At 47.0% G+C, this 26,293-nt stretch overlaps 2 protein-coding genes across 3 annotated transcripts in view; both read left to right on the top strand.

Annotated features, from left to right (window-relative positions):
- Positions 1-931: 931 nt before the first annotated feature.
- On the top strand, positions 932-14,669 carry LOC146181712 (uncharacterized). 2 transcript variants are annotated; one of them, XM_084575537.1, is made up of 5 exons: positions 932-1,046; positions 2,202-3,351; positions 4,485-4,735; positions 7,279-7,388; positions 13,896-14,669. In XM_084575537.1, exons 2-5 carry the CDS (start codon positions 2,221-2,223, stop codon positions 13,919-13,921), a joined length of 1,518 nt encoding a protein of 505 aa, XP_084431663.1. In that variant the 5' UTR covers positions 932-1,046; positions 2,202-2,220; the 3' UTR covers positions 13,922-14,669. The 2 variants fall into 2 exon arrangements, with proteins under 2 accessions (XP_084431663.1, XP_084431664.1); XM_084575538.1 differs by lacking the exon at positions 7,279-7,388.
- A 2,063-nt stretch (positions 14,670-16,732) lies between these two features.
- The window catches only part of LOC146181711 (uncharacterized), a 222,109-nt gene continuing 212,548 nt past the window's right edge, over positions 16,733-26,293 (top strand). The window contains exon 1 of the mRNA XM_084575835.1: positions 16,733-16,928. Coding sequence (XP_084431961.1) covers positions 16,733-16,928 — 196 coding nt within the window. The remainder of the gene's footprint in view (positions 16,929-26,293) is intronic.

The raw sequence follows: 26,293 nt of genomic DNA, 5'->3' as shown, positions 1-26,293 counted from the left end.
GAACTGCTCGCAAATGCAATCTAAAAGATCTGCATTACATGAAAGTGTACTACGTCCACGCCAATGCAAGAATCTCGCCTAGGATAGGAAGCACGAGCGACAATCGCCCACGGAGTACAGGCTTAACTTAGACGAAGTAGACGAAGTAATCTTATGAGCTAACGTACCCGCAGTCAGCAAAATGTCATCAGAAAAGAAAGAAATGCTTTTGAAGCTTTAATTTAAAAAAATAAAAACTGGTGGGACATTCCTGAGAATTAAACCACTCGTAGCCGAAAGTTTCTAGTCAGAAGAGCGAAAAGTGAATTTTTATGTTCATATTATTGTTTATAATGTTTACAAACGAAATAAAAAACTAAAATGTTTAAATATGTTCAATTTGATGCAAATTTTGAATCTTGCGGTATTTATTGGGATATCGGGCTTCCTGTTGTTGGTTTTTTATTTTTGGTTTGGCAACACGCAGACGACGGTGCTGCAGGCGCCGGTGGTTGACGAGGGTGCAGTGATGTGCACGCAAGTTACGTCATTGCTACTGCCACGAAGACGGTTACAAGTAGCACAATAAGAAGAGTGCATAAAGGCTTCTTTAGTAAGAGAGCTATTCCTTGCCTATGCATGAGATCACACCTTTGAGCAACCCTCGTGTACTCTTGCTACATGTTATATCCATGTGTAGCGCGGATTATAACACAGTTAACAGAGGATGCAGCAAGTCAAGAATGACATGAACAAGCAAAGCAATGAAGAGGAAGAGAACGAGATAGCACCACGCAGGGAGAAGAAGAAGAAGAAGATAGAGCGATTGGATTGGATTGGATTGGTACTGAGGCTTCCCTTTTTTACCAGGTGGACCAGAAAGGTCCTAGCCAAGTCAATGATGATCATCATCATCCCAGGAGCCCGGTCGCGCCGGTTTGTAGGACTGATAGCCGGCGGCGCGCAGGACACCAGCAGAGCCGCTCGGCGACCGTCAGCGCGGCCCTCTCGGCTCTCGTCGCCCGGCGCACCAGCAGTTCCGAGCTTCGAGGGTCCGGCGTCACAAGGTAAGCAGCCGGATAATTCCGCCACTGCCTGCACGGCCGCGTCGAGTGGTCATTGCAGGGAATTATCAGAGGCAATCGGATTGGTGCGTGGCGCTTCCGCCTAGGCCCGGTCAGAGCGGCGATTGGTGTTGCAGGTAGCGAAGTGCGTGTAGGTCCACATTCCTTCGCGGATCTGATAGAGGAGCGATGACGAAGTGAGTTGAAAGCAGCAGTGAAAAGTCTTTGGCATATTTACCTGCCCTTTTACTGATTTCAACCTTTGTCTACTCACATGGGTCGTGGATCAGGTTAACACAAGTTACAAGTTAATTTATATGGTTTTAGTTTTGTATTTTAAATATGTCGTTAACCTAAAGTTTAGAAAGGTACGTGGCGTACCTTACTAAAATTGTCTACGTTGTGGACGATAAAGATATGCGATAAGTTTCTACAGATATGTCAGTAATGTACGTCCAGACATGATTTGATTTATTCGACTGATAGAATGCCTGAATGAATTGGACTGGTTTTAATGGTCTCATCCAACATCAGTTCCGCATGCAGGCAGAATTGTTGACGTCGATAATGTTTACTGCCAATGATGCTGATGTTACGTTTGCATCGTCTTGGCGTGCACTTTGCATCATCTTCTACCATTACGTGTATCTTGTTGAGCTAAACGAATGATGCACTTAACCTCACCCACTCTCATCAAAGGCAAAACGTTTTATTACACTTACCGCAAATGGAATACGTCACTACCTTTGGCTGTGGTAATAAGATTCTGTTCCAAATGTTTCCAGTCAGAACTCAGTGGCTCAGTCACCATGACAATAATTTTACCTTTATTCAGCCAGTCTAAATTGCGGAAAAGAATCCATTACAACAAAGGGGAAAGATCAGCAACTACTCTCAGCAGTCTTTTTGTGTTTTGGCCCAATATACAAGAGAACCTAACCTTTTTTTCTATTACCAGTTGCCACTTGCGACCAGACCAGCAGTTTGCCTGCAGGCACATATCTGTGACACGGTAGCCCTGCTAAGTTGATAATGGCAAAGCGACACTTTTCTAGCCAGTGAACGGTCAACCTTTTCCTTGCGCACTTTACACATGCTTAGTCAGTTTAAGATCTACAACTTCTCCCTGCGCACTTTACAAGTGCTTTTCTTTTCCAGGCTCTTGTGAATCGCGACCATGCCCGAGGAGGAGGAAGATGATGATAAGAAAGGCGGAAAGGACAAGAAAGCCGGCAAGAATGATAAGAAAGGTGGTAAGGACGATAAGAAAGGTGGCAAGGATGACAAGAAGGGCAAAGAAAAGAGCCCCAAGAGCCCGGGCAAAGGTTCCGCCAAGGATTCGCCCAAGGCAGAGAAAAAAGGGGATGCTTCCAAGGAGAAAGTCGAGAAGTCCGAAAAGAGCGAGCCTTCCGAGAAGATCGAGGAACCTAAGGCGAAATCGATCGAAAAGGTCGTCGTCAAGAAGCCCATGGGCCCCTACAGGGCACCACCGCCGTCAGACACGATGCTTAAGGCCATGGCTGAAACGGGCCCCGTGTACGCCGAGCGATTCTTCAATGACTCCTACGAGGACGAACAGGGAGGCCGGAACTACGTCGAGGTACAGAGGTACGAAAGGAGGTCGGGTACGAACATCAACGAGGGAGCAGCGGGCGCACCGCGTGGCGGTCAGGCGCTCTATGTGGACGTTCCGCCTTCTCGACCATCGCGTTCCCCGGCCTTTGACGAACACAACGACAGGCGACGCTCTAGGCGCGATCATATAGCGCGCCCGAGCATGAGTCAAGAGCAGGTGATGTGTTTCGATGATGGCGGTAACATGGCTCTTCGCCAAGAGGCCTCCTTCTGTGAATACCAGGACGTACCACCGGCGGGACCAGTTCCACACGAGGAGACTCGGAGGCCCATCGTGCTGCCGCCTACCACTATCGTTGTCAACCTGACAGAGGACGGTCAGCCTTCGGTGGGGGACGGTGGCTCTTCGGCGCTGGTCGGCGCCCGTTCGAGTGGATACGATATGCCGCGGCGGCAGCTGAGCAGGCGGGCTTCCATGCGGTCGCACGAGGAGCTGAGGACGCCGCAACGTCGCCAGCAGTCCGATCTGCACGTGAGCAAACGGCCGCTCATGACGGCACAGATGACGCAGCAGATGCGCGATATCGCCAAGCAGAAGCAGCGACAAATGGACGACAATGTGCCGTGTTCTAGAGAACGCGTCCTTTACGAGGTCACCCGAAAGACGGAGTCTTCAGAGAGCAGTGAGCGTTCGGAGTTATTGATTGAGCGGTTTCAGCGTCCAAGACAAAGGGTGAGTGTCGTTTAGCTTGCTAATGTCTGTGCATTAAAAAAGAAACAAATTGGAAGGGTGAGATACCCGTTAAACGAATTTTTTGCGGTTGAGTTTTTATTTCGGAATATATTGAGGTAAATAATCTTAGACATACAGTTATTTATGTACAGTTACAGTTGACCACTCTTTTATTTTTCCAGACACACTCGCTCTTTATATACAATATAAATCTTTGTCCTAAAAGGTAACTTTTCGTGTATAGCTATTTCGACCTATCGGCTTTTTAATTTCCGTTTTTTTCTTTTCAATCATACTACGAAAGCAAAGAATAGGGCGCGTTGAGGGAAAACACGAGTTCGCTAGCCAAAGCTACCACACGGTTGCTAACGGACAGAGGCTTCTCTTTGGCCTCTGTTCGTTATCAAGCTTTAGATTTATGCTTTTGCTCAAGCAATATCCAGCGTTATCCCGTCGGTGTCCGGCGTCGTGTCGCGAAAATCATAACTGGTCGAGACTATCATGACGTGACAGTGTCACCCCTTTTCAAACATCCCACAGTGCTCACGTGAAATACGACGTCACGTGTGTAGCATGGTTAAAGATTGGAAGGACACTACACTACACCCTTTCAGGGTACGGATGTGACAGCGCAAAGTTTTCCCGTTGGGCGACATCCCAGACCTTCGTTTGATTACATGGTGTCTCTATTATCTCACACGTACCCATTAGGATGCAGTTGCAAGATACCACGTTACATAAAATACAATATGAGTAGGTATAAATTCCCTGGCCGTACGGACGTGACTACGTCGCATAGGGACGCGGTCTCGTGATGTCACAAAGCCCGACGACCAATGAGCGCAAAGCCATGTCACCGGCCAACTAGCTGCCAGAACCATACCCGTGCTTTTCGCTTCATGATTTTCTGGAGAAGGGGGTTTAACGCTAACGGTTTAGATACGAGTATACAGTGTGCTTTAGATGACGGGAACACACGGCTCTCCATCATAATTGTATGGTTGAACTTTTGGCGTGCAAGGATACAGCTGCTGTGTCTTCCCGTTCATTGCTGGGATCAGCCCTTCTTAACACGAATTTGCCGTACTACTATCAAGACTGCCAACAGTTTGTCCACTCTATTGGGCTTGCAGCCTAGCGGGCCCGTTTCGGGCGCCATGACACCGATGTCCGCACCACGGCTGATGGCCCCTGTGGGCATGATGTCCTCGGGCGTGCGGCCTCATCCGCATTCCATGATGCGCTCGCCAATGGGCCGCGGATACCTGCCGCGCGTGCCCTCCGGCCCGATGCGCGTGGCTAGTCCTAGGATGCCCATCCAGTGCACGCAGCGATGGGGGACCTCCAGCGTCCGATCTTCGCCACTGTCGCCAGCGAGAAACCGGTCAGTGAGCGCTACACTTTACTTACCTATTTTTTCCTCTGTCCCTCTGCTTTTTCTCTGATCAGTAGGTTTAGCAGTTATCAGTGATTGGTCGACGTACTGCTGATAGTATAGGACTTGTCCTCTTCCTTTTTGACGCTTTTGCGCATCTTTAAAGTTTCCGCCTGCATGCGACGCTTGTTTACCCCTGCGAAGCCACGTGTAGGACTTTGACGACTTGGCTTTGACTTCGTTTGTTTGACTTGGTGCGATCCGTAGTCAGTCAGTGTGCTCTTCCTTTGTCACTATTATACTTTCAGTGCAACTGCCACTGAACTTAGTCAAAACACTGGAGTGGCACTTTTGCGCGCTCGGAGGCATTTGTGTGCGTCACCCCACTCTATTTTGTAGTAAGTGAAGCTTGCGTTCTTTACGGGCTAATATTATTTGTCCCAGTGCCAGACGCAATTTCTAAATCGAACTTTAACAGATTTGGGGACTCTTGTCACTCATTGGGACTTAGCAAAACTGGATGTACGTCCACCAGCGTTAATTTTTGCGCAACGATATCGAATGGAATGATGAAGAAGCCGGGGCTTTGACTACAATATCGGACATCTCGTGTTTGGCGCATGATAGCCTTAGCTGCTTATGCGCCATTAAACCCAATACAACAACAACAATAGCGGACATCTTGGTGTAACGCTTATTTCTCTCAGCTTTCAAGCCAACACTTTGTGTGCTTTTTCTTCCACTTTCTGTAATGCTGTAAATAATATGCCTTGATATTTAGTACATTTCAGTACGAGCACACTAGAGATTATCGTTTTGTATTTTTAAACCTGATGTGCAGGCTTGCCGCTTTTATTTTTTGATTGAATGCAATGCAAAGAGAGAAAAAAAAGCCAATAGGCAATAAATTAGGAAAGGCGATATTCATCACCAGTGCAGCACTCGTTACACTTTCTTTATTGTTCTCTTTGTATTGTATTCGGTGACGCGTCGAAATGTTGGTTGCTCCATATGCCTGTTAATTTAGATTTTGTTTGTCTTCAATCTAACAGAATGGAGTATATATTTTTTATTGTCATCCGGCCAGTGTGCCCCGTTTCTACCTTCGGTTATTAACTTCTGTATAGAGCAGTTACTGATAGTTGTGACATGGCCTTCGTGGTATTGGTTTTTGCATAACTCATTCCGGATAGTCGTTCACTGATTGCCAGACCGAGTGCTCGTACTTTCCTCATTTATTTTTGCATCTTTCTTCAATTTCAGTTCCTTCTTTACCTCTATTTGATTACCATTTTGGAGGTGCCTGGCTGATTGCGAAGGAGCCTTTACTTAATTTCGCGCGAAACTCTTAACCTGTTTTCATATTTACACTTACTCTGGATGGTATCTTACTGTGCCTGTTCCCAGCGCGTTGTGCATTTTAATCATTATCATCACCAGCCGGACTATACCCACTGCGTGGTGAAGGCGTCTCCCATATTCATCCAATTAACCCAATACTTTGCTAGCTGCCTTCACTTGACCCCTGTAAACTTCTTAACCTCATCTGACCTATCTTTATGCCACCCATTGCTACGGTTTTCTGCTCTTGGATTCGGATTCCTAACCATAAGTGACCATCACATATCCTGTCTTCGCTCTACACTCCTTTCCCATGCCCGATTCCTCTTCTCGGTCTCCAATATAGAATGTCACTAACTCGAGTTATTTCTCTGATCCACTCTGCACGCTTCCTATCTCTTAACGTTACCCCTACCATTTTTCGTTGCATAGCCCTCTGCGTTGCCCTCAAGTTAAGTAGATCCCTTTTTTTTTAGTTAGCCTCCACGTTTCAGCCCATATTTGAATGCTAGTTAGATGCAACTGTTATATATAGTTACTCGACTAAGCTGCTAGCCATAATCTGCGAGTACTTACCAAATGCGCCCCATCCCAATCTTATTCTCCTCGGTATTTCCCTTTCATGGTCCGGATCGGCGGTTACTACCTGTCCTAAGTAGACATAGTCGTCTACTACTTCCAGTGCTTCACTATCTATTGTAAACCGCTATTATTTCCCGAGTCTGCTGAACATTGCCTTAGTATTCTGAATATTAATTTTTAGGCCAACCTTTCTGCTTCTCTTGCACCTGAACGATACCTACATTGTTGCATAAAGTTGCTCGAATCTAAGGATCCCACAGTTCTAAGCATATTAGAGAGATTTAGCACACCGTGATCCGCGATCCACTACCGTGATCCGCCACCGAGCGTTACACTGAGCATGTCCAGATCTCCTTGACGCCGATAGATGGCGCCGCACACTTGATGTCGGCACATAGACCTGCCGCGTCGGGACTAACCAGCTTGTGCGCCCCTCGCCCACGCTCGGTAGAGGGTCACAGTGGCGGATCGCGGATCAGGGTAAGCTAAATCTCTATATTGTCTCCTTCGCGCCAAGTTCAAAAGGACATGATGTGAGGAGGAAGATGACGTCATTCTCTTTAATTAGTGTAATCTCTGCGTTTAGTGCGAAAGCTTACAATGTCACTGTGTGCTCGGCATTGCGACAGGGACGAGGACGGAATGGTCCCCGAGCGGTCGCTGATCATGCTCTTACTCTTCCTGTTCGTGTTGGCCGTAGTCGTCGTCTTTCTGGCCCTCTCCGGAATGAGCATTCCAGGTATGGACGACGCTGATGAAAGCAGTTTGCTGTGTAATACGCCCACTGTTCTGGAAGCCTACGTGTCGTTACGACGAATATGGGATACTAGTCTAGTACACTTCCTTCTTAATCATATGGAGTAAGAAAAGTAACTAGCGGCTGTACTTTTTTTTTTCTGAGGAGAAAAATAAAGCGTGGTAGCGAGGGCTTCATTTGAGAATCTCTACATTTGTGCGCTTTAACACTACTTTACTCTGCTACGGCGCAATGCGTAGATGAATGTGTATATATTGGCTTAATACTCCCACATGGTGGGATTGAAATTTTGTTGATTAAATTCGACAAAAACGGCAATAAATGTTTGGAAACCCAATTCCTTAGCTCTTTGAAGACGCAGATTGTGTAAGCTAACTATAGGAGGCGCAGAGATGCCGTCGGCTAACCGTTCTTAAAGTTGTGCAGGAAATGAGCCCAAACCTAAATCGTGTGGCACAGAACCCAATTCATTACGTGTCGGATAAGTTATTGGAGCGCTGTAGTCTACAAGCTAATGGAATACAGTGGTAAGTTTTCCAAAATACAGCACGAACAAACGGGGACGAAATGAAGAAACACAAAAGAAACACAAGGAAGCGCTTGTTTCTGTGTTCCTTTCGTTACTGGTTGTTCGCGCTGTATTTTGGAAAATGTATCACCAACTCACCTGCTTAGCTAAAAAAAAAAGTCCTGTTGGACAGTGGTAAGGAAATACGTCCACTTCGGACAGGTAGTTATCGGAGATCTGAACCACAAAGGGGAATAACTAAAATGATAAGATTAGAGTGAAGAGCATTTGGGTATGCACTCCCAGGCTATGAGTGACAGTTTAACGGCATCCCTCAAGAGGAATGTATAAAAGATCTTTTTCTTACCGGTACCCACCCATGGGGCAGACTGAAAGATTTAAATTTGTTAGGGTTAGCAGAGAGCTATGGAACGGAGAATGATTGGCGTAATGTTAAGAAAGCGACAGCGTGGAGGGCGTGTCAGAGAAGAAACGCGAGTCCCCGATATGATAGTCGATATCAATCAAGAGAGATGGGCATGCAATGTAATACGAAGGTAAGATCAATAGTTGCTAGAGGTAACAGACTGGATTCCAAGTGAAGGCAAGCGTTGCAGGGTGTGGTATAAAGTTAGGTGGGAGGGTAAAATTTGGATGTTTGCTGGGATTACGTGGATGCAGCTAGCATCCACGTGATCGGTGGCATATGCGAAACTTTTGCGTGCAGTGGGTTTAGTCAAGCTGATAATGTTACCACTGGGCTTGGCGGTGGCGCATGCTAGCAGCTGCTCCAGACTTCTTATAACGCTACTGGCTTATTAACGCACTGTTACTCATACCTGTCAGTACTGCAGTCTTGTGAGACAGGCGCCGATACCTCAGTGACATATAATCGACACAGATTAAGAAGCGGAGGCGGTGAATTCAGAAACACTGAGTCACTGTAGTGTGATGGAACGACCTATATGGGCATTTCCACCGTTTACAACCTGACTGAGCGCACGGTAGTTATTTGCTGTGCTTGGCATGCATAGTAAAGTGTCACTGTGAAATTGACCAACTGGTGCGCTGACGTCACAACCAACCGGCGATGCCCGGGAGGGTGAATTAGAAATGAGGCACACCCATTGACGCTGCTCAGTGGTCGCAGAATTAGATTGTGGGCCAAGTCGACTCCATCGAAACGCAGCCGCCGAGGCCGGGATTCGAGTTCCCGGGATCGAATCCCGGCCTCGGCGGCTGCGTTTCGATGGAGGCGAAACGAAGTGGCGTCGTGTGCTGTGCGATGTCAGCGCACGTTAAAGATCCCCAGGTGGTCGAAATTACTCCGTAGCCCTCCACTACGGCTCCTCTTTCTCTCTTTCCACTTTCATTCCCACCTCCCTCCCTTCCCTTACGGCGTGGTTCGGGTGTCCACAGAGCAAGTGTGACAGTTACTGCGCCTTTCCCTTCCTGTGAACCAATTTAACTTTTTAAGTCGACAGCCTTCAGATGCAGGCGCGCGAGGCGTTATACAAAAGCAAACAAAAATTACCGTTCTGTTTTTCTCCAGTGAGTACTAAGGCGAAAGCCGTATTGGGCATCGATCATCACTGTTCGTCCGCGAGAAGTGTCACTTCGCGAGATTTTGCGGGATACCGCGAGATTATGACGTCATCACCTGACGACGCTATCGGCCATGACCGGATGTGACGTCATCATGACGCCACATAGTGTCATGACGTCACGTCGTCATGACCGAATACATCAAGTGATTCACGCATAAATGAAGCTGATTCTACGAGGCATCCGATCCTCCGTACTGCGCCTGTCATTTGGCTCTTCCTCGAACGCCGCACCACACAGAACGTAGAAGCAGACGCAGTAAAGCAGGAATCAGTGGCGTTTCAAACAAGGGCTTTCGCCTCATCACACCGTAGAGGTCCAAAGTGCCACACATCTTTTTGAGACACAAGTGGTTGCTATTTGCCGAAGCTGGCGTGTTTATTTGAGTTACTTCATCATTAGCCATACTATACCCACAGCAGATTGAAGGCATCTCCCATATTCCGCCAATTAACCCGGTCCTGTGTTAGCTGCATCCACTTGACGCCTGCGAACTTAACCTCATCCGCCCACCTAACTTTGAGCCTCTGAGAGGTGCGATGGTGGCTGCGCCTGCAATATTCTTCTTTCTTAACCTTTTCTAGCGTATTTTGGCGCGGTTTCGCTGGTAATACTGCATGTTGAACCCGTACACCCGCCCAATGTATTTAACAATATCAAGTGTTGCCTCTCTAATTGCAACATGTAAAATGCTTCTCCAACCCAACCCAAGTTATAAAACTTGTTCGCCAAAATGAAGAATACTCTAGCAAGAAGTTGTCAGATGCATTTAATGAGTGTTTTGTTGAAATGAAAAGAAATGGTTATGATGCATAAAGGCTTTGGATTACATAAACTGCATCGTAGATCAGACCTGTTTCTTAAATCCTGTGAAGTAGTGTCAGTATTTTTGGCATTAAATAACAGCGGAAGTAGCGATGCTGACGGTATTAAGATTAAACTTGTGACACATGCCATTGAGATAATTGCACCCTATATTACACATATATTTAACCTTTGTCTAGAGAATGGAGTGTTTCCAAAGAAGATGCAGACTGAAAAGGTTACAGTTGTTTACAAAAAGGGAGACAAGAATGAGTTAGCAAACTATCGGCCACTGTAAATATTGCCTGTTTTCTCGAAAGGGTCTGAAAAAATAATTTTGTCCGGGATGAATAAGATTGGTAATAAGCATAACATAATAACATCTTCACAGTTCGGATTTAGGAAAACATCAGTCTACGCAACATGCTTTTTAGAACAAGAAGAATTCATTCTAAACTCGATTGAGAACAAATATATAGCTTTAGGAGTATGTGTAGATTTTTCAAACCTTGATCATATTAACCACATGTTACTACTAAAAAAGCTTCATGTATATGGTTTCCGAGGAAAATCCCTGTTACTTTTGAGCAGTTATCTTAAACATCAGCAGCAGTATGTAGAATTAAACGGTGACAGATCAGATGTTAAAGCTATCTTATCTGGTGGGCCGCAAGGCAGCATTTTGGGCCCATTCCTTTTTAATATATACGTTAATGACATAACACTAATAGACAAAGAAAAAAAATTGTAATATATGCAGATGGCACCATCTTGCTTTTTCCGGCTCATGCGACTCAACTATAATCGCAAAAGGAAACACAGTGTACGTTAAAGAACCCCAGGTGGTCTAAATTTCCGGAGTCCTCCACTACGGCGTCTCTCATAGCCTGAGTCGCTCTGGGACGTTAAACCCCACAAACCAAACCAAACACAACGCTTACGCAGCTTGAAAAGTGGACAAGGTTTAACGCTCTCAAGATTAATACCTCAAAAACTAAAAACATTACTTTCCGCCCTAAAAACAATCCACAATAATGATGGTATTATTCTTTATAATTTTAAAATATACATCGCTAGCTCCTTTAAAATACTAGGTTCGTTTTTCAATGAGAATATGACATGGCACAAGCACATATGATACATGGCATCTGAACTATCCCGTGTCATAGGATCAGTTTACGCTCACAAGAACATTCTCCTTGTAAATGTCAAAATGCTTCTCTATAAATCATTGTTCTGCTCACATCTGAATTACTGTCGCTTGGTATACGGGGAATGCATTGCTCACAAATCTCTGAAAATTACTTTTTTTTCAACAAAAAAGAATGCTTGGAATAGTATATAATGTAGCTAATGGCCACTCATCAAAACCACTTTTTGAGATAGGGGACATAATGCCAATTTGTATGCGTATACCACCTCCTTTCTGAATACAAAACCTAAAATAAAAATAATTCTCCATTCATTGCACAATTTCCTTCATTATGCAAAAAAAACAAAACACATCGTACAAAATAAGGAGCAACTATATATGGCACATTCATTCATATATAACAGGTTATGATAAACAGATGCTTATAGTTTACCACACTTTCTCAACCTCTGTCAAAGCCACAACATGATCGTTGACCGTGCTAAACAAAAAACTGGTTGGTTGGTTCATAGGAAGGGAAAGGCGCAGTATCTGTCACACTTGCTCTGTGGACACCTGAACCGCGCCGTAAGGGAAGGGATGAAGGTGGGAGTGAAAGTGGATAGAGAGAAAGGGGGGTCGTAGTGGAGGGCTACGGAGTAATTTTGACCACCTGGGGATCTTTAACGTGCACTGACATCGCACAGCACACGGACGCCACTTCGTTTCGCCTCCATCGAAACGCAGCCGCCGAGGCCGGGATTCGATCCCGGGAACTCCGGCACAGTAGTCGGGCGTCTTACCACTGCACCACGCCCAAACAAAAAAAGAGTTGCGAAATTTTGTGCCGCCGGGTGTAACTTTTTTGCCTTTATGTTTAATTTTTATGCGTTACAGAGTGTTGCAGTTGTGGTAAAACTGAATTCTGGTTCACACTTGCTATATTCCTTTTGTGGTACTGCTGGATATTTTCCTCTTTTTTCGCTTTTATTTACTTTTTAAGCTGTTCTGATATGCTGTTATACTGTCTGCCTTTCTTTTTCTGTATATTATGTCTTTCGGCAGGGAGGTACGAGCCTGTCAAGATAGAATCCGTTTTTTCTCTTTGCCTCCCTCATCGTTGTGATGGAAAATAAAAGCATTGCTATATTATTATTATTATTATTATTATTATTATTATTATTATTATTATTATTATTATTATTATTATTATTATTATTATTATTATTATTATTATTTAGAGCACAAGCTTGCCTCCACGGTGCGACACGGGGGGGGGGGGGGGGGGGGGTACGCTCCTCTTTTTAGCGCCTGGCGCGAGGTGACGCTCGGCGCTTGGGTGCGCTTAGGGTGCGCGTATGCGTGTCGCGCGTGTTGACACGCCCGAGGCGAGCAGTCGGTTGCCAGTACGCCGACATGCAGTACATCACTGTAGGAAGCGCGCTGCTAGCTTGGGTACACCGTACTGACGCTTCAGTATTGAAGAGGAGCACGTCTCTTGGCATGCTTTATATGTAGAATTATCGATATATCCAATTATTGTGCGATATTTAAGTTCGACTGGAAGTAGTAGGCGAATATGTCTGCTTAGGACAGGTAGTAACCGTATATGCGGACCATGAAAAGGAAATAACGAGAAGAATAACATTGGGATGGAGCGCATTTGGCAAGCACTCGCATATTATGACTAGCTACTTACCGGTATCGCTCCAGAGGAAAGTATACAGCAGTTGCATCCTACCTGTACTCACCTATGGGGCTGAAACGTGGAGGCTAACCAGAAGAGTTCTACTTAAGTTGATGACAACGCAGAGGGCTATGGAACGAAATATGGTAGGGGTAACATTAAGAGATAGGAGGCGTGCAGAGTGGGTCAGAGAAATAACTTAAGTTACTGACATTCTAGTGGAAATCAAAAAGAAGAAATGGGCATGGGCAGGACATGTAGTGCGAAGAGAGGATAACCGATGGTCGCTTAGGGTAACAAACTGGATTCCAAGGGAAGGAAAGTATAGCAGGGGGCGGCAAAAAGTTAGGTGGGCGGATGAGGTTAAGAAGTTTGCAGGGGTCAAGTGGATGCAGCTAGCACAGTACCGGGTCAATTGGAGAGATATGGGTGAGGCCTTCGTCCCGCAGTGGGTATAGTCAGGCTGATGATGATGATGATTTAAGTTCGATATATCTTCAAGTTTGATATAGTCTGAAGACTCGGAATCACATAGGCACCAATTTGTGTGTGAAATGGGTTGGTAGTGCTCTGGGGAGTACACCACCAAATCCAATCGAATACAAATCAGTATGATTCAATATCCGTGTGTCTAAGCAGCATATTGAGCCCGTGAGTCGTAGGAGGCGCAAGCGTTTGCTTTTTAGCCGTGGTAATATGCTTCTCCAAGTGCCCCACTTGAAAGCTTGCTGTCTGTTTCCCTCTCCGGAACAGGATTTGGGAAGAACAGGAACTCGTGAGCCTCCATGGAACGGCCATTGACAACGTCCGTTGTGAGAGCGACTGCACTCTGCCTGCTCCAGGGCGCCTCTTCACCACCAAGGGCCATTAAAGGAGCGAACGGGGTGCATGTTCCTCGTGCATGTCCACCCTTAACTACCGTGCCATGTCAGAACGTGATTAGGGGCAGTAGTTTTTTATGCAAGCAGTATTTATTCAATATTTAATGCAAGAACCTAGATAGATATGTACTATTTGCGTTGAATCATCAGTTCTTCGGCGTTCAGTATTTCTTCTTTGCTTAATACCTAGATGTGTGTACAGCACCGGCCCGTGACCCTTTCCATTGAGTGCTCCTTCACGAACATCACGATGGCTAGGTAATCAATTCAGCTTTACGCAAATCACTGGTACTACACTCGTACAATAAATTCATCTGCGTTGTCTCCGGTCATATGATCTCCATGTCATTATCGTTTCCATAGCTAACCGCGATGCATTTCGAGAAAAGCTGTCCACCGCTGCTCACATTAATATCATTTATGAAACTTAATTATGGCTCAGGGTTGATTCCGTTGAATTGTAACGCTGATTTTCTTTTCTTGTGCAGGTTGTCTTTTTCAATTACATTTCTCCTCTGTATTTGATAGCATACTTATGTTGCGCTTGATGCTTACTTTGCCATTCCTGCGCTGTATTTTAACATTTGAAGTTTTGATGTTATGAACTCTATATTTAGGTTGTTTTTGAGCTGTTATTTCATTTTACTTTGTCTACGTTTTGTTGATGTCTAATTTTTATATTCAATTACAGTTTGCATTAGTATATTGCTGTTACTCTCGCTAATCAATGCTCCGAATTTGGGCCTGTAAAGTATTTTAAGTAAATAAATGAATGAATAAATAAATAAATAAATAAATAAATAAATAAATAAATAAATAAATAAATAAATAAATAAATAAATAAATAAATAAATAAATAAATAAATAAATAAATACGGGCACATCTGTCCATATTTATAGAAGCTTTGACTGGGGCAAAGGTTGCGAGTTATTATTGACGAACACGCGTCAAGTTCGCCTTCGATTTCTGTAGGTGCTCCTCAATGCTCAGTACTCGGGCGCATAATTTTTATGCTTTACATAAACAGCTCATCTACCTCGATAAACAATACCGGTGCCATTATTTACGCCGGAGATACCTCATTAGAGTTGCCTGGTGATTCCGTTGGGGGTGGTTAAAACACTTATTGTAATTAGATGGTTACCAAGAGGTGACTGGGGTAGGACCCTTTTGGTTCCTCCTCTCACAATACTAGGTGGAGCCCCTATTCCGGCGCCCTGTTGGCAAGCAGCGTCGTCCGCGTCCGTTGAACCAAAACCTCCTGGGTGTCGATGTCTTGACACCCTCTTGACAGGGCCTCCTCCTCTCGGGTTTAGTTTGGGTTGAGCGGAATAGGTGGGTCTGATTGACACGCCCAGACCACGTGGAAGGTGCCACTGAGGAGGCGCTCGTCAGCGCGATCCAGTTCCTTACAAAGGCCCGGGTAGCGCCTGTGCTCATCCTTTCAGTAATCGGTAATGTCTGTGAATGTAAGGACCAAAAGTTTGGTTTTGGAATAGGGTTTCAAGGACAAGGAGAGAGCCCGGGGAGAAAGTGCGCGGGCGGCCTGATCGGCCTGTTCGTTTCCCTGGAGCCCCTCGCGACCGCGTGCCTAAATAAGGTTAACGCGGAGTTGCCTACATATCGGCAGCTATGTCTCTGAACTCAGAATTTCTTGGAGTCAAGAAATGGTTTGAAATAAATAGACTAACTTTGAATACAGCCAGGACTAAATGTGCTCAATTTAAATCTCCCAAAAAGGTTCCAGGATAGCTGTTCCACAATATTGATAGCAAATAACACTGGATAATTTAAAGCTAATAACTATACTTGGGTGTAACCTTAGAAGGTGCAGTAAACTGAAAACCGCACATTGAAAAATTGCCTAGCAAACTTTCTTATGCATGTTATATTCTGGCTAGAGCTCGGCAACATTTTGATACACGAACAAGAAAGCAATATAGGCTGCTTTTTCCCAGTTAACTTACGTTATAAAAATTTGGGGTTCACTAACAACTCATATTGAAAATGCTTTACAAACAGGTTGTTGTTGTTGTTGTTGTTCTTGCTGTTGTTCTTTGTAAAAAGACGTTCTAATCAACGCTACTTTAAGACTAATCCATCGTAGGAATATTGGGCACGACATTACACCTTAGCCAATTCCCACACTTTTCAACAAGCCAAGAACAGCACGTGTGTTGCTCCAAGCTCTCATTTCATCCATAGGCAAGGAACAGCACTATAAGAAGGCTACAAGAAGGTTAAGAAGTGCTTGGGACTGGGCTAGTTGGAACATCTTCTCATAAATGCGCTGCTTAGTTGTACACGGACAACGGAACTGGACAAACGCTGAGGTTAAGCGCAAAACCTCAGCGTTTGTCCAGTTCCTTTGTCCGTGTACAACTAAGCAGCGCAGCATTTACACGAAGGTATACCTTCTTACGCGTCAACAGGCGCGCACCGACGACGCAGATGCGTACTCCTCGCAGGATGCATGCGTCCGCGTTTCGCTGACAAAGATGGTCGTAGATAGCGGCAATCGTTTTGTCAATTTAGAAAGAGCTTTAGTACCCCACCTCAGAAAACCACGCAGCTTACGACGCAAATATAGGGGGAGAGGGAAGGGTGACTAGGAGCGCGAACGAGCAAAATGCTGGTACTGATAAGGTAGTTTGCTTCGTCGTCGTTGATACGTTATGCAGCACGTCACCCGCCTATGACCTATCGTAATGAGGCTGCGTATCGCGCCACGCCGGGCAAGCCCGGTGGCGCTTGCTCGGACAGTTGTGTCTTCTGGCGTCCCCTTTGGCGCCTTGATCTGCTCAGTGTGCTCCATGTCTGTGCTGTCGCGAGATTTCGTTTCGTGCTTTGGACAAGAAATAGCGAGGCTCGCCATGCACACGCAAGCAAATCTTCGTGATGACGGTAGGTTCCCTGAGGGTTTACTATACTCGGCGTAAACATTCTGTGCCTACGTGGCGGAGTGTGCTCGTGCTGCTGTACGTTGTGGAACGTATTCGCTCGACTAGCTTGCTTGCGTTATAGTCTTGCGCATGCTTGCAGTATCTTGCTGCTTGCACCACTGCATCAAGTGATTGCTAACATTAATCATGCGCTTTCGCAGAACTTATTCTGTCTCATGTGTTCTTACGCAAGCATGTAGCACAGTACAGTCGGCCTGATTTTTAATAATATGCGCGAGCGTCGACCAAACTGCAGGTCAGCGCCTTATAACGGTGATAAACGTGTAACATGGCGAGAGTTGGCGTACGAGCATGAAGGTCTAGAGCACTATAGTAGAGCGTCGTCTGCTTGGCTGTTCTGATCGCGAGGAGACACGCCCTATGACAATATCTTCTTGCAAAACAAACAAACAAACAAAAAAAAAACAGAAGAGAAATGTCGGCCATTAAAGCACAGTGCTTTCTTTGTTATGTCTTGCGTCGTCTGCTTGGCTGTTCTGATCGCGAGGAGACACGCCCTGTGACAATATCTTCTTGCAAAAAAAAAAAAAAAAATGAAGTGTCGGCCACTAGAGCACAGTGCTTTCTTTCTTATGTCTTTTATCATTTTCCTACCTAACAGGGGGCTGCTCAAATCAAAATGCTCGCATTCCAGGCGGAGCTTTTATAGTGATGGTGTATTTTCTTTATTTTTTCTTATCTTAGCTCCTTCTCGTCAGCGTGGCCGGCCGTAAAAGAAAAAAAAAAGGAAAATCACATCGACACATCTTATTCGTGCGCATGTGCTCTGTTGTCCATCGGGTTTGCGCGAACAGATAGTGTGGCAGGGCGTGTGCTCCGGTGATCGGAAAAGCTTAGAAGGCGATGCTATCTCTAGCCGTGTTGAACGTATCTTGCCGTTAGAAAACGCTGACCAGCAGTCTGGTGGACGCTCCCGCTATATTATTAAAAATCAGGACGGCTGTACATGCTGGCCTACTGTTTCGCCTCCATTGATGAATGTAAAAATTAGCAAGGTGTTATTGCGCCTAGGCCTCGAGCGTGTTAGCAGTTGAGCTCATCGTGCCATAAGCCGGCGCACACAGTGGCGAACATGGCTGAGGTGACAGCGTTTAAACAAAGGAATAATATGAAAAAAAAGCTCATGTGCATTGCGATGTCATCCTAAAGAACACTGCATGTTCTATACCTTGCTGTTTAAGGTCTTTAATGTAGGGTTTGGGCATACGATGAAAATTAGGTAATTCAAATCAGTCTGCATATCACATCTGCAGGAAGGTCGACATCGGGCAGAAAGATGCCGAGATATGCGCAGCGCATAAAAGGCCATAGCATATCTCAGGAATCGCATATGAGCCACGTATATGCCATATCTGGCACATAGCGAATTGTGCGCATATGACGAGATAAGCGATGTCTGGCAATACAAAGTGAGATCGGGATGTTCTGGCCTGATATGAAATATCTGATACTCCAGATAAGAATTTGACAGATGTTGGCCAGATGTTTTCATATATGTCAAATCTACCCAATTCCTGATATATCAGACCTAGATTCTTGTATAAGCCCACATATGGCATTTTCGTAAAGGAGTAATCCGCCTATCCTAACTGCAACATTTTTTTTGGCGTTCGTGAACGTTATCTCAACTTTAGCGTGAATGCAATCACACGTCTCCCACCACCGAAGAAAAAAAGTAGTTTGGAATTATTTTTTGCATTTACCGATACTATGGTTGGCTAAGCAGTTTCATGAGTCCGCCCCCATGATGCCTTGCTCGTGTAATTCAAACTATGTTCGGTATACTGCCTCCAACGCGAAGTTTCCCGATGGGTCTTCCAAGCTCGCCAGCCAACAGTGATGGAGCCTGCAACTTACCATGACCTCTTGGATGTGCCGCCACTCTGACTGACTAAAGTGTTTCCTGAGGCCACAAGCAAGTAGTCCCGCACGGGATAATTCAATCCAAGTCCGCTATAGTGGTTCCAAAGTACGAGTCTCCCCAATGGATCTTTCAAGTTCGCCAGCGGCAGAGCTTGAGGTTCTTGATGGGTGGGGGAAAGTAAGGAATGGGAAGAATTGGGGGGCATAGTCTTATAACTGTCTCCTAGTAGAATTTAGGGACCACCACAACGGGGCTCTGCAGGGGAAGGGTAAGAAGAGATAAGTGATAAGTAGTAGGGGGTTGGGGGAGGGATGGGTAATGTGTTGGAGATGGCGCGGCGACGCCGGAAGGACACGCCCGCGGTGTTTAGAGGCGGGTGCGAAGGTAGAAGTCCTCCAGAAATACTAGAAGGAGCCTGAGGGCGGCAGTTTAGCTGGCGCACAGTTCGGGTACTACCCTTCACCAAGGGTCGACGAGGGCAATCCCAGGTGTATGTATCCCAGTTGAAGGGCGGCTCGCTGCTGTTGCAGGGAGGGGCAGAGGCAGAGCTAGTGCCCGAGGGTTTCTTGCGGGGCATCACAGAACGCACACAGCACTGGCAGCATGACGAAGGCGGAACATTCTTTCGGCAGTCCACACACAACCGACGCGCAGTCGTAGTAGGCAAAGTTGCCACAGTCGAAGGCTCGCGCATCGAATAGGCTGATGTGCTGGTTGGCGGCCACACGCTTGTCAGCGTGGTGGCGGCGAACGTAGCGAGCGATGAGCCTCGCTGCATCATAGCGTGAAGCTGATGTCGAGAGGGGCACGGGGAGGTGGTGCGCCTGTTTGGCCAGCTATTCGGCAGTCTCATTTCCATGGACGCCAACATGTGAGGGCGTCCATTGGAAGATTACTAGTGCTCCGCGTAGCTCCAACTCGTCGAGCTTGGCAACGATGACGAGCGGGAAGTTGTGGCCTCTTTCGTGGTTGAGCAGACACTGCAGCGCCGAACGGGAGTCGGTCATGATTGCAGCCTTGACGGGATGTGGCATATCAAACACGAGTTCGAGAGCAAGGTCAATGGCGACGAGCTCTGCGACGGTTGAGGACGTGGGAAGCCTGCACTGCTTTTTCAAGCCCAAGGCAGGGGCAACACAAGCTGCTGTTGCAGTTTCCTTGGTTGGAAACGGATCCATCGGTGTAGATGAACTGGAAGTTGGCGTAAAGTTCATGCTGCACAGCGGCGACTTCCTGCTAGAGAGCACAGAGCGGGGTGAGACGTTTAGGTGTTACACCCGGAAGGTTTGCGGCGACTTGAGGTGGGCGGTAAAGATGGGGAGGCCTGGAGAGGTGCGCTGACTTGGGAGGTGAACCCAGGAGCTCGTTAAGGAGTAGGACAGCACCTCCCATTCGTGAGCGAATGTTGTTGCACAGATAGTGGAGAAGAGGCGTGCACTCAGGTGCTATGTGCATGCGCTCGACATGGTTGAGGAGCATTTGGAGTGCTCTGAGGGAGACGGGAAAAGAGCGTGTCTCCGCGTATGTGGCAGGGATTGTTGAGAAACTTGACAGGCCTTAGAAAACCCAGAATGCTGCCCGATCGTCTGCGCCGAGGGATTGATTCTTGCATGGCGCGAGGTTGACAAGAGGAAGAGCGTAGAGCACCTTGGACGTTGCCATAGCGTCATAAAGTCACTGGCATAGTCCAGGTGTGGCACCTTTGCCGCGCGATGAAGCGACGAGCTTGTGCAGCGACTCTCTTGGTCTCTCTGCGGAGAGCCTTGACTGCGGGAGACCAATTAAGGGAGCAATCGATGAAAAGACCCAAATATCGGACCTGTTTGCTCCCCGGGAGAGGTTGGCCGCCGAGATGAAGTTTGGTGAGCCCCCAGCGTGCCCTGTAGCCGCGGTGATGTACCAGGAGTGCCTTGATCTTGTCACTTGAGATGGTTAGGCCGATGTTCGCCAGGAAGTCCACGACATTCTTCAGAGCGATTTGGAGGAGGCGAAATGTGTGGTGACATTTTGATGTTGGGGAGGAGGCGAAGAGCGCTACGTCGTCAGCGTAGATGGCAACACGCACAACATGACGAAAAAGGTAGCTGATGTTATCCGCCAGACCCGCGAGCACCAAGTTGAAAAGAAAGGGGCTCAAAACACTGCTCTGAGGGACACCGCATGGCACAGGACGAGGAGAGCTGAGCTCAGAGCGAACGCGCACACGGATAGCTCGTCCGTTTAGGAGGCCACGGACATAGTCGTGACGGTGTCCAGTTATCCCCATGGCCTTAAGTGAGTCCAAAATGGCCCAGTGTGGGAGGGAATCAACGGCACTCTTCACGTCGAGCAGGATGAGAAATCGGGCATGACGGGAGAGGTGGGCTTGCTCCAAAGTCGAGACGACATCGGCGATGGAGTCCGCCGTGGAGCGTAGGCTTCGGAATCCGCTCTGTTGTGGGTCAAGCGCGTTGGCAGCTTTTGCTACCCAGTTGAGCCAATGAAGGTCCATAACCTCAAACATTTTTCTGGGAGTGGAAGTGAGGGACTCCGGTCGGTATGAAGTCAGGTTGCTTCGGGACTTGCCCGCTTGCGGGATGTTCCCACTGCGCCAAACCTCGTTAAATGCTCTGAGCAGTTGGTGTTGCTGCGGTGTGTCGAGGTTCCGGAGAATTTGATAGGTAACACAGTCTAGACCAGGGGCGCAATGCTTCTTGCGGTGGTCTAAGGCGCGGCGGAGCTCAGATGGCGTGAAATCCGCATCGCATAGGGCAGAAACTTGGTATGCAACACTAGGAGCAATGCGGAGGGTATTGGCAGGTCGAACCCGAAGTGGCGGAGGAGCACTGGAGGCTATCGTGGGTGGTACAAAGAGAGTGGCCAGTTGCTCCGCAAGTTCGAGGTTGGTGAGGCCTCGATGAATGGCCACTGCCACAACCGGACACCGTGGGCAGCCATGTTGTAGGAACGAGCGCACACTCGGTGCTGATGATGGTCGGCGCGAGAAAGGGCTGCACAGAAGGTTTGCACGGCGACAGCAAGCCGCGTCGAGGCGATTGTAGACAGTCCACAGTTCACGTCGACGAGAGCGGATAGCACGACGCTGGGCAACACGGCATGCGGCATGAAGGTTGAGCAGCTTGATATCTGGCACCGGTGTACCTGCGGCCACAGTACACTTAGTTGTAGCAGTTTTCGCACATTCACTTATGTTAGCGAAGAGATCTGTGTCTGAGCGGTCGCTGGCGCACAGTTCACGAAAGTGTGACCATCGAATTACGCTGTAAGTATGTACATTGGGTCCAGACACACGGTGACACAGGTCGATGGGGAAGTGGTCGGACCCGTTCGTGTCGGGAAGGGATTTGCAACGATAGCCACGAGCACAGGCCTCAGAAGCGAACGAGAGATCTATTGCTAGAAGAGACCGCGTGCACTGACATAAGCCATTTGTCCTTCATTAAAATGAAGGAGTCCTGCAGAGAGGGTAGCGTCGAGTGGCTCTTTACCCCGGCGGCTAACAGTGGCACATCCCCACGCAGTGTGATGTGCGTTAAAGTCACCACAAATGATAGCGCCCGAGGAGAGGATGAGAACGATGCGGGAAATGGCAGGGGCATCCCAGCTAACGTGTGGTCGAACGTATACACTGGCAATGGATGTGTCTGCGTCACCAACGCGCACTGTGATGGCGGCACATTCAAAAGGACCACTCACAACATCCGATACATCGATGACACTGTGCGGAATGTTGGAACGAACGTACACGGCCACTCGAGGTTTCCCAGGTGGGAAGGAGGGCACGGCACAGTGGTAGATAGAGCGACAGAGCCCATACTGTTGTGTGACCATAAATTCTTGTTTTGAGCCCATAGTGTTGTGTGACCATGAATTCTTGTTGTGCTTTCACAGTAAAAATTTTTGTGGCACTTTGGACCACTAAAGTCCGATAAGGCGAAAGCCGTTGTTTGAAACTTCGCTGATTCCTGGTTTTACTGCGTCTGCTTCTGTAGGCTGTGGAGTGCGGCGTTCGAGGAAACGCCTAATGAAATGCGCCGCACGGACACCTGGATTGGTATAATGCGACAGCGTAAGCTACCAGCCAACACATGTTACGCCACGCTTTAAACGTGCCTGCGTGGCCTAGGGATGACGTCAATGCAAGGGTCTTAGCAGGCTGATTCTGATATCACCCCCCTACGTGAAAGGAGAGACCTGAGCTTGGCAGCGCCTACCAAACGAATTGTCAGGAAGTCCTACATCCAGTTAGAGCTTGGCCATGTGAGCTACCAGCTACCGCCTCTCAAGTAACGAAAGCGTATTAAGGCTTATGCTTTAATACCACACCTTTGGGAAGGGGGCCCAGGGTGGCCCACTTTGACCTATGATGGCCGCCATCTTGGGTGGCATCACGTGACTTAGGGTGGCCGCAAAGTGTGACACTTTCTACGAACGACAGTATAAGTCATTAAATGCTTCCGCCTTAATTAAAGCCAACGTAGTCGATGGAATTGGTTGGGTTCGAAGTCTACGCGGATTCAGTACCCAATGGTCTTACTCAGTGAGCCACCACGGCTTTTTTGGGTTTATTGCCTTTAATAAAAAAGTATATGCTGGCCGATTTGGTAAAGGAGTTTACATGGAATACATATATTTAAAAAAAGCTTCAAATTGGTTACTTCTTCCAGTACATTGATGAATCAGGTGTGACTGAGTTTGCAAGACATCAATTTACCTTTGCGGGTGCTTTCGCTTATTACAATAAAGGTTAAATAGTTATAAACATGCGCCATTTCAGGGGGCGGCTCCCAGAGGATTCTACAAGTAGGGCTAAACGCGTGGCCTAAGATATCAAGCACGCCATTGCACTGAAGTTATTAGTAGAGAGCATGGTTAAACCTCTGCCGTTTGACGCGATAGCTTCCAGACGGCGCCACGTGTATAGCATGCAGCTAACCAGGACCATTGCAGGATTAAGACCAAGTTTGTATCAGGTATGTATCGCGTACAAAAGCATTTCCGTAGAGCTAAAAGAAACCAGAAGTAAGTAAAAAAAATAGTGGGTCTTTTTACATGCCTCTTAAGAACAATATAGCGAAATCCTAACCTTACTCCCGTCATTTACCTTCATTGTTTGCCTCTTATTGGAGTTCGTTGCAGTGCTACATATAATTATAATTGGTTTACAGGAAAGTAAAAGGGCAATATCTGTCAAACTTTCTCCCTCAAGTGTGCGTTAGGACGATACACCATCGCTCCTGTCGCGCGGCGTTCTTTTGCACGCGTTCATATGTGGGATTGCGGATGGCAGGAACGCTAGACGAGAAAACATCTCGCGGAATCTCACGGAATATGACAAATCTCGCGCACAACTTTCACTCATGGTATTTTGTTCCATGAGCCTAGACAGGCTTTTGCCTTAAAAGCTCATGATAATCGGTATAACAGAGGTAAACCCTGCCAATTTTATTAACTGTGGAGAGGCGTCGCCAGATCGAGGTAGCCATGATAATTTGGTTGCCGAAGTCTTCGTGTGTTACAAAAACAGCATCTTCTTGGCAGATGTTAGTTGCATATTCGAGAGGTATTGGCATTATGCGTGCGCCACGCATAGAGCACCGCCGAGTAGTAGACGTGCTGGAGTCTAGGAACGCTGGGCTAGTCACTTGTTCTGCGACATAGGATTGAACTCAAGTAGGGCATGGCGAACTCTCGACATAAACCAGCGGCAGAGTGGTAGCTTGCGTTCATTTTCCCCAGTCTGTTACCGGCTTCAAATGCACCTCTACCCCTATCACTCTACCGCTACATCTGGGAGGGCCCAAAGTGAACCTTTGTTGATTACTCCACCTTAACACTGTGAACCTGTTCAGAAAGCTCGTGGACCATGCACCTCCTCGCGAAGGGCCCTACATTAAGGCGAAATCCTCGTATAATAATAATAATAATAATAATAATAATAATAATAATAATAATAATAATAATAATAATAATAATAATAATAATAATAATAATAATAATAATAATAATAATAATAATAATAATAATAATAATAATAATAATAATAATAATAATAATAATAATAAAGTGGTTTACAGGAAGGGAAAGGCGCAGTATCTGTCACACTTGCTCTGTGGACACGTGAACCACGCCGTAAGGGAAGGGATGAAGGCGGGAGTGAAAGTGGAAAGAGAGAAAGGGGAGCCGTAAAGGAGGGCTACGGAGTAATTTCGACCACCTGGGGATCTTTAACATGCGCTGTCATCGCACAGCACACGACGCCTCTTCGTTCCGCCTCCATCGAAACGCAGCCGCCGAGGTCGCGTTCGAACCCGGGTACTCCGGCACAGTAGTCGGGCGTCTTACCACTGCACCACCCCGGCAGGGCTAATAGTTGGTTCACAGGAAGGGAAAGGCGCAGTATCGTTCACACTTGTGTCTGCGGACACCGCAACCGCGCCGTAAGAGAAGGGAGGAAGATGGGAGTGAAAGTGGAAAGAGACAAAGAGGAGCCGTAGTGGAGGGCTGCGGAGTAATTTCGACCACCTGGGGATCTTTAACATGCGCTGACATCGCACAGCACACGGCGCCTCTTCGTTTTGCCTCCATCGAAACGCAGCCGCCGAGGTCGGGTTTAGAGAAGAAAGTCCGCTGCCTCATGCGGACAGAAGAGAGAAATTAGAGAAGAAAGAAAGAGAAGAGGGAGGGAAAGACGCGCGCCGCAACAGCTGTCGTCCACCACTTAAGTGGTGGCGGGTGCACTGACGGCCTACAACAGGTAAAAGTTCGGTGGCAGGCTAGCCCCCGCCGTAAGTGGCGTTGGCCTACCAGTCCCAGCTCGTAGGGCCAGGAACAGCCACCCTTCACCACCTCCCCTTTCCTTATCTGTGTGCGATGTGAGTGCAAGGGGGGAGAAGAGGGAGGTGGTGAAGCGCTCGTTAAAGATCCTCAGGTGGTCGAAATTACTCCGGAGTCCTACGGCACCCCTTTCTTTCCGCTTCAATCCTACCTTTCTCCTTTCCCTTACTGCGCGGATCAGGTGTCCACTGAAACAAGTGTGACAGATACTGTGCCATTCCCTCCCTGTGAACCGATTATTATTATTGTTATTATTATTTATTTGCTTTTTAAAGCTAAAACGTAATTCACTAAAAGCAACGTCACTGTGCTTCCGATGACCTTCAAACTGCCTCTAGGTAATCTGAATTGAAGCCGCAACCACTTGGGGTAGCTATGTTTACACCAAATGTCAAGGTAAAGGACAAATATCAAGGTCGAGGTCAAGGCTAAGGTCAAAGGTTTATTGACCAGGGATATACTTTACCTCGTGAGCAGCTCCAGGGTGAGACATGACTGCCGACGGAGTACACATAGAGGCGCGCCGTTCGCCTCGGCAAGAGCTATCGCTTCAAACTAGGTTTAACCGAAGTTAAACCACAGCCAACTTTTTTATTGTCTGTTTC

This window comes from Amblyomma maculatum, chromosome 8 (genome assembly GCF_055883805.1).
Source record: "Amblyomma maculatum isolate TAMU_Amacu chromosome 8, ASM5588380v1, whole genome shotgun sequence".
Classification (NCBI taxonomy): Eukaryota; Metazoa; Arthropoda; class Arachnida; order Ixodida; family Ixodidae; genus Amblyomma; species Amblyomma maculatum.
Note: the sequence above shows the minus strand (reverse complement) of the source record. Positions and strands in the feature narration are given on the sequence as shown.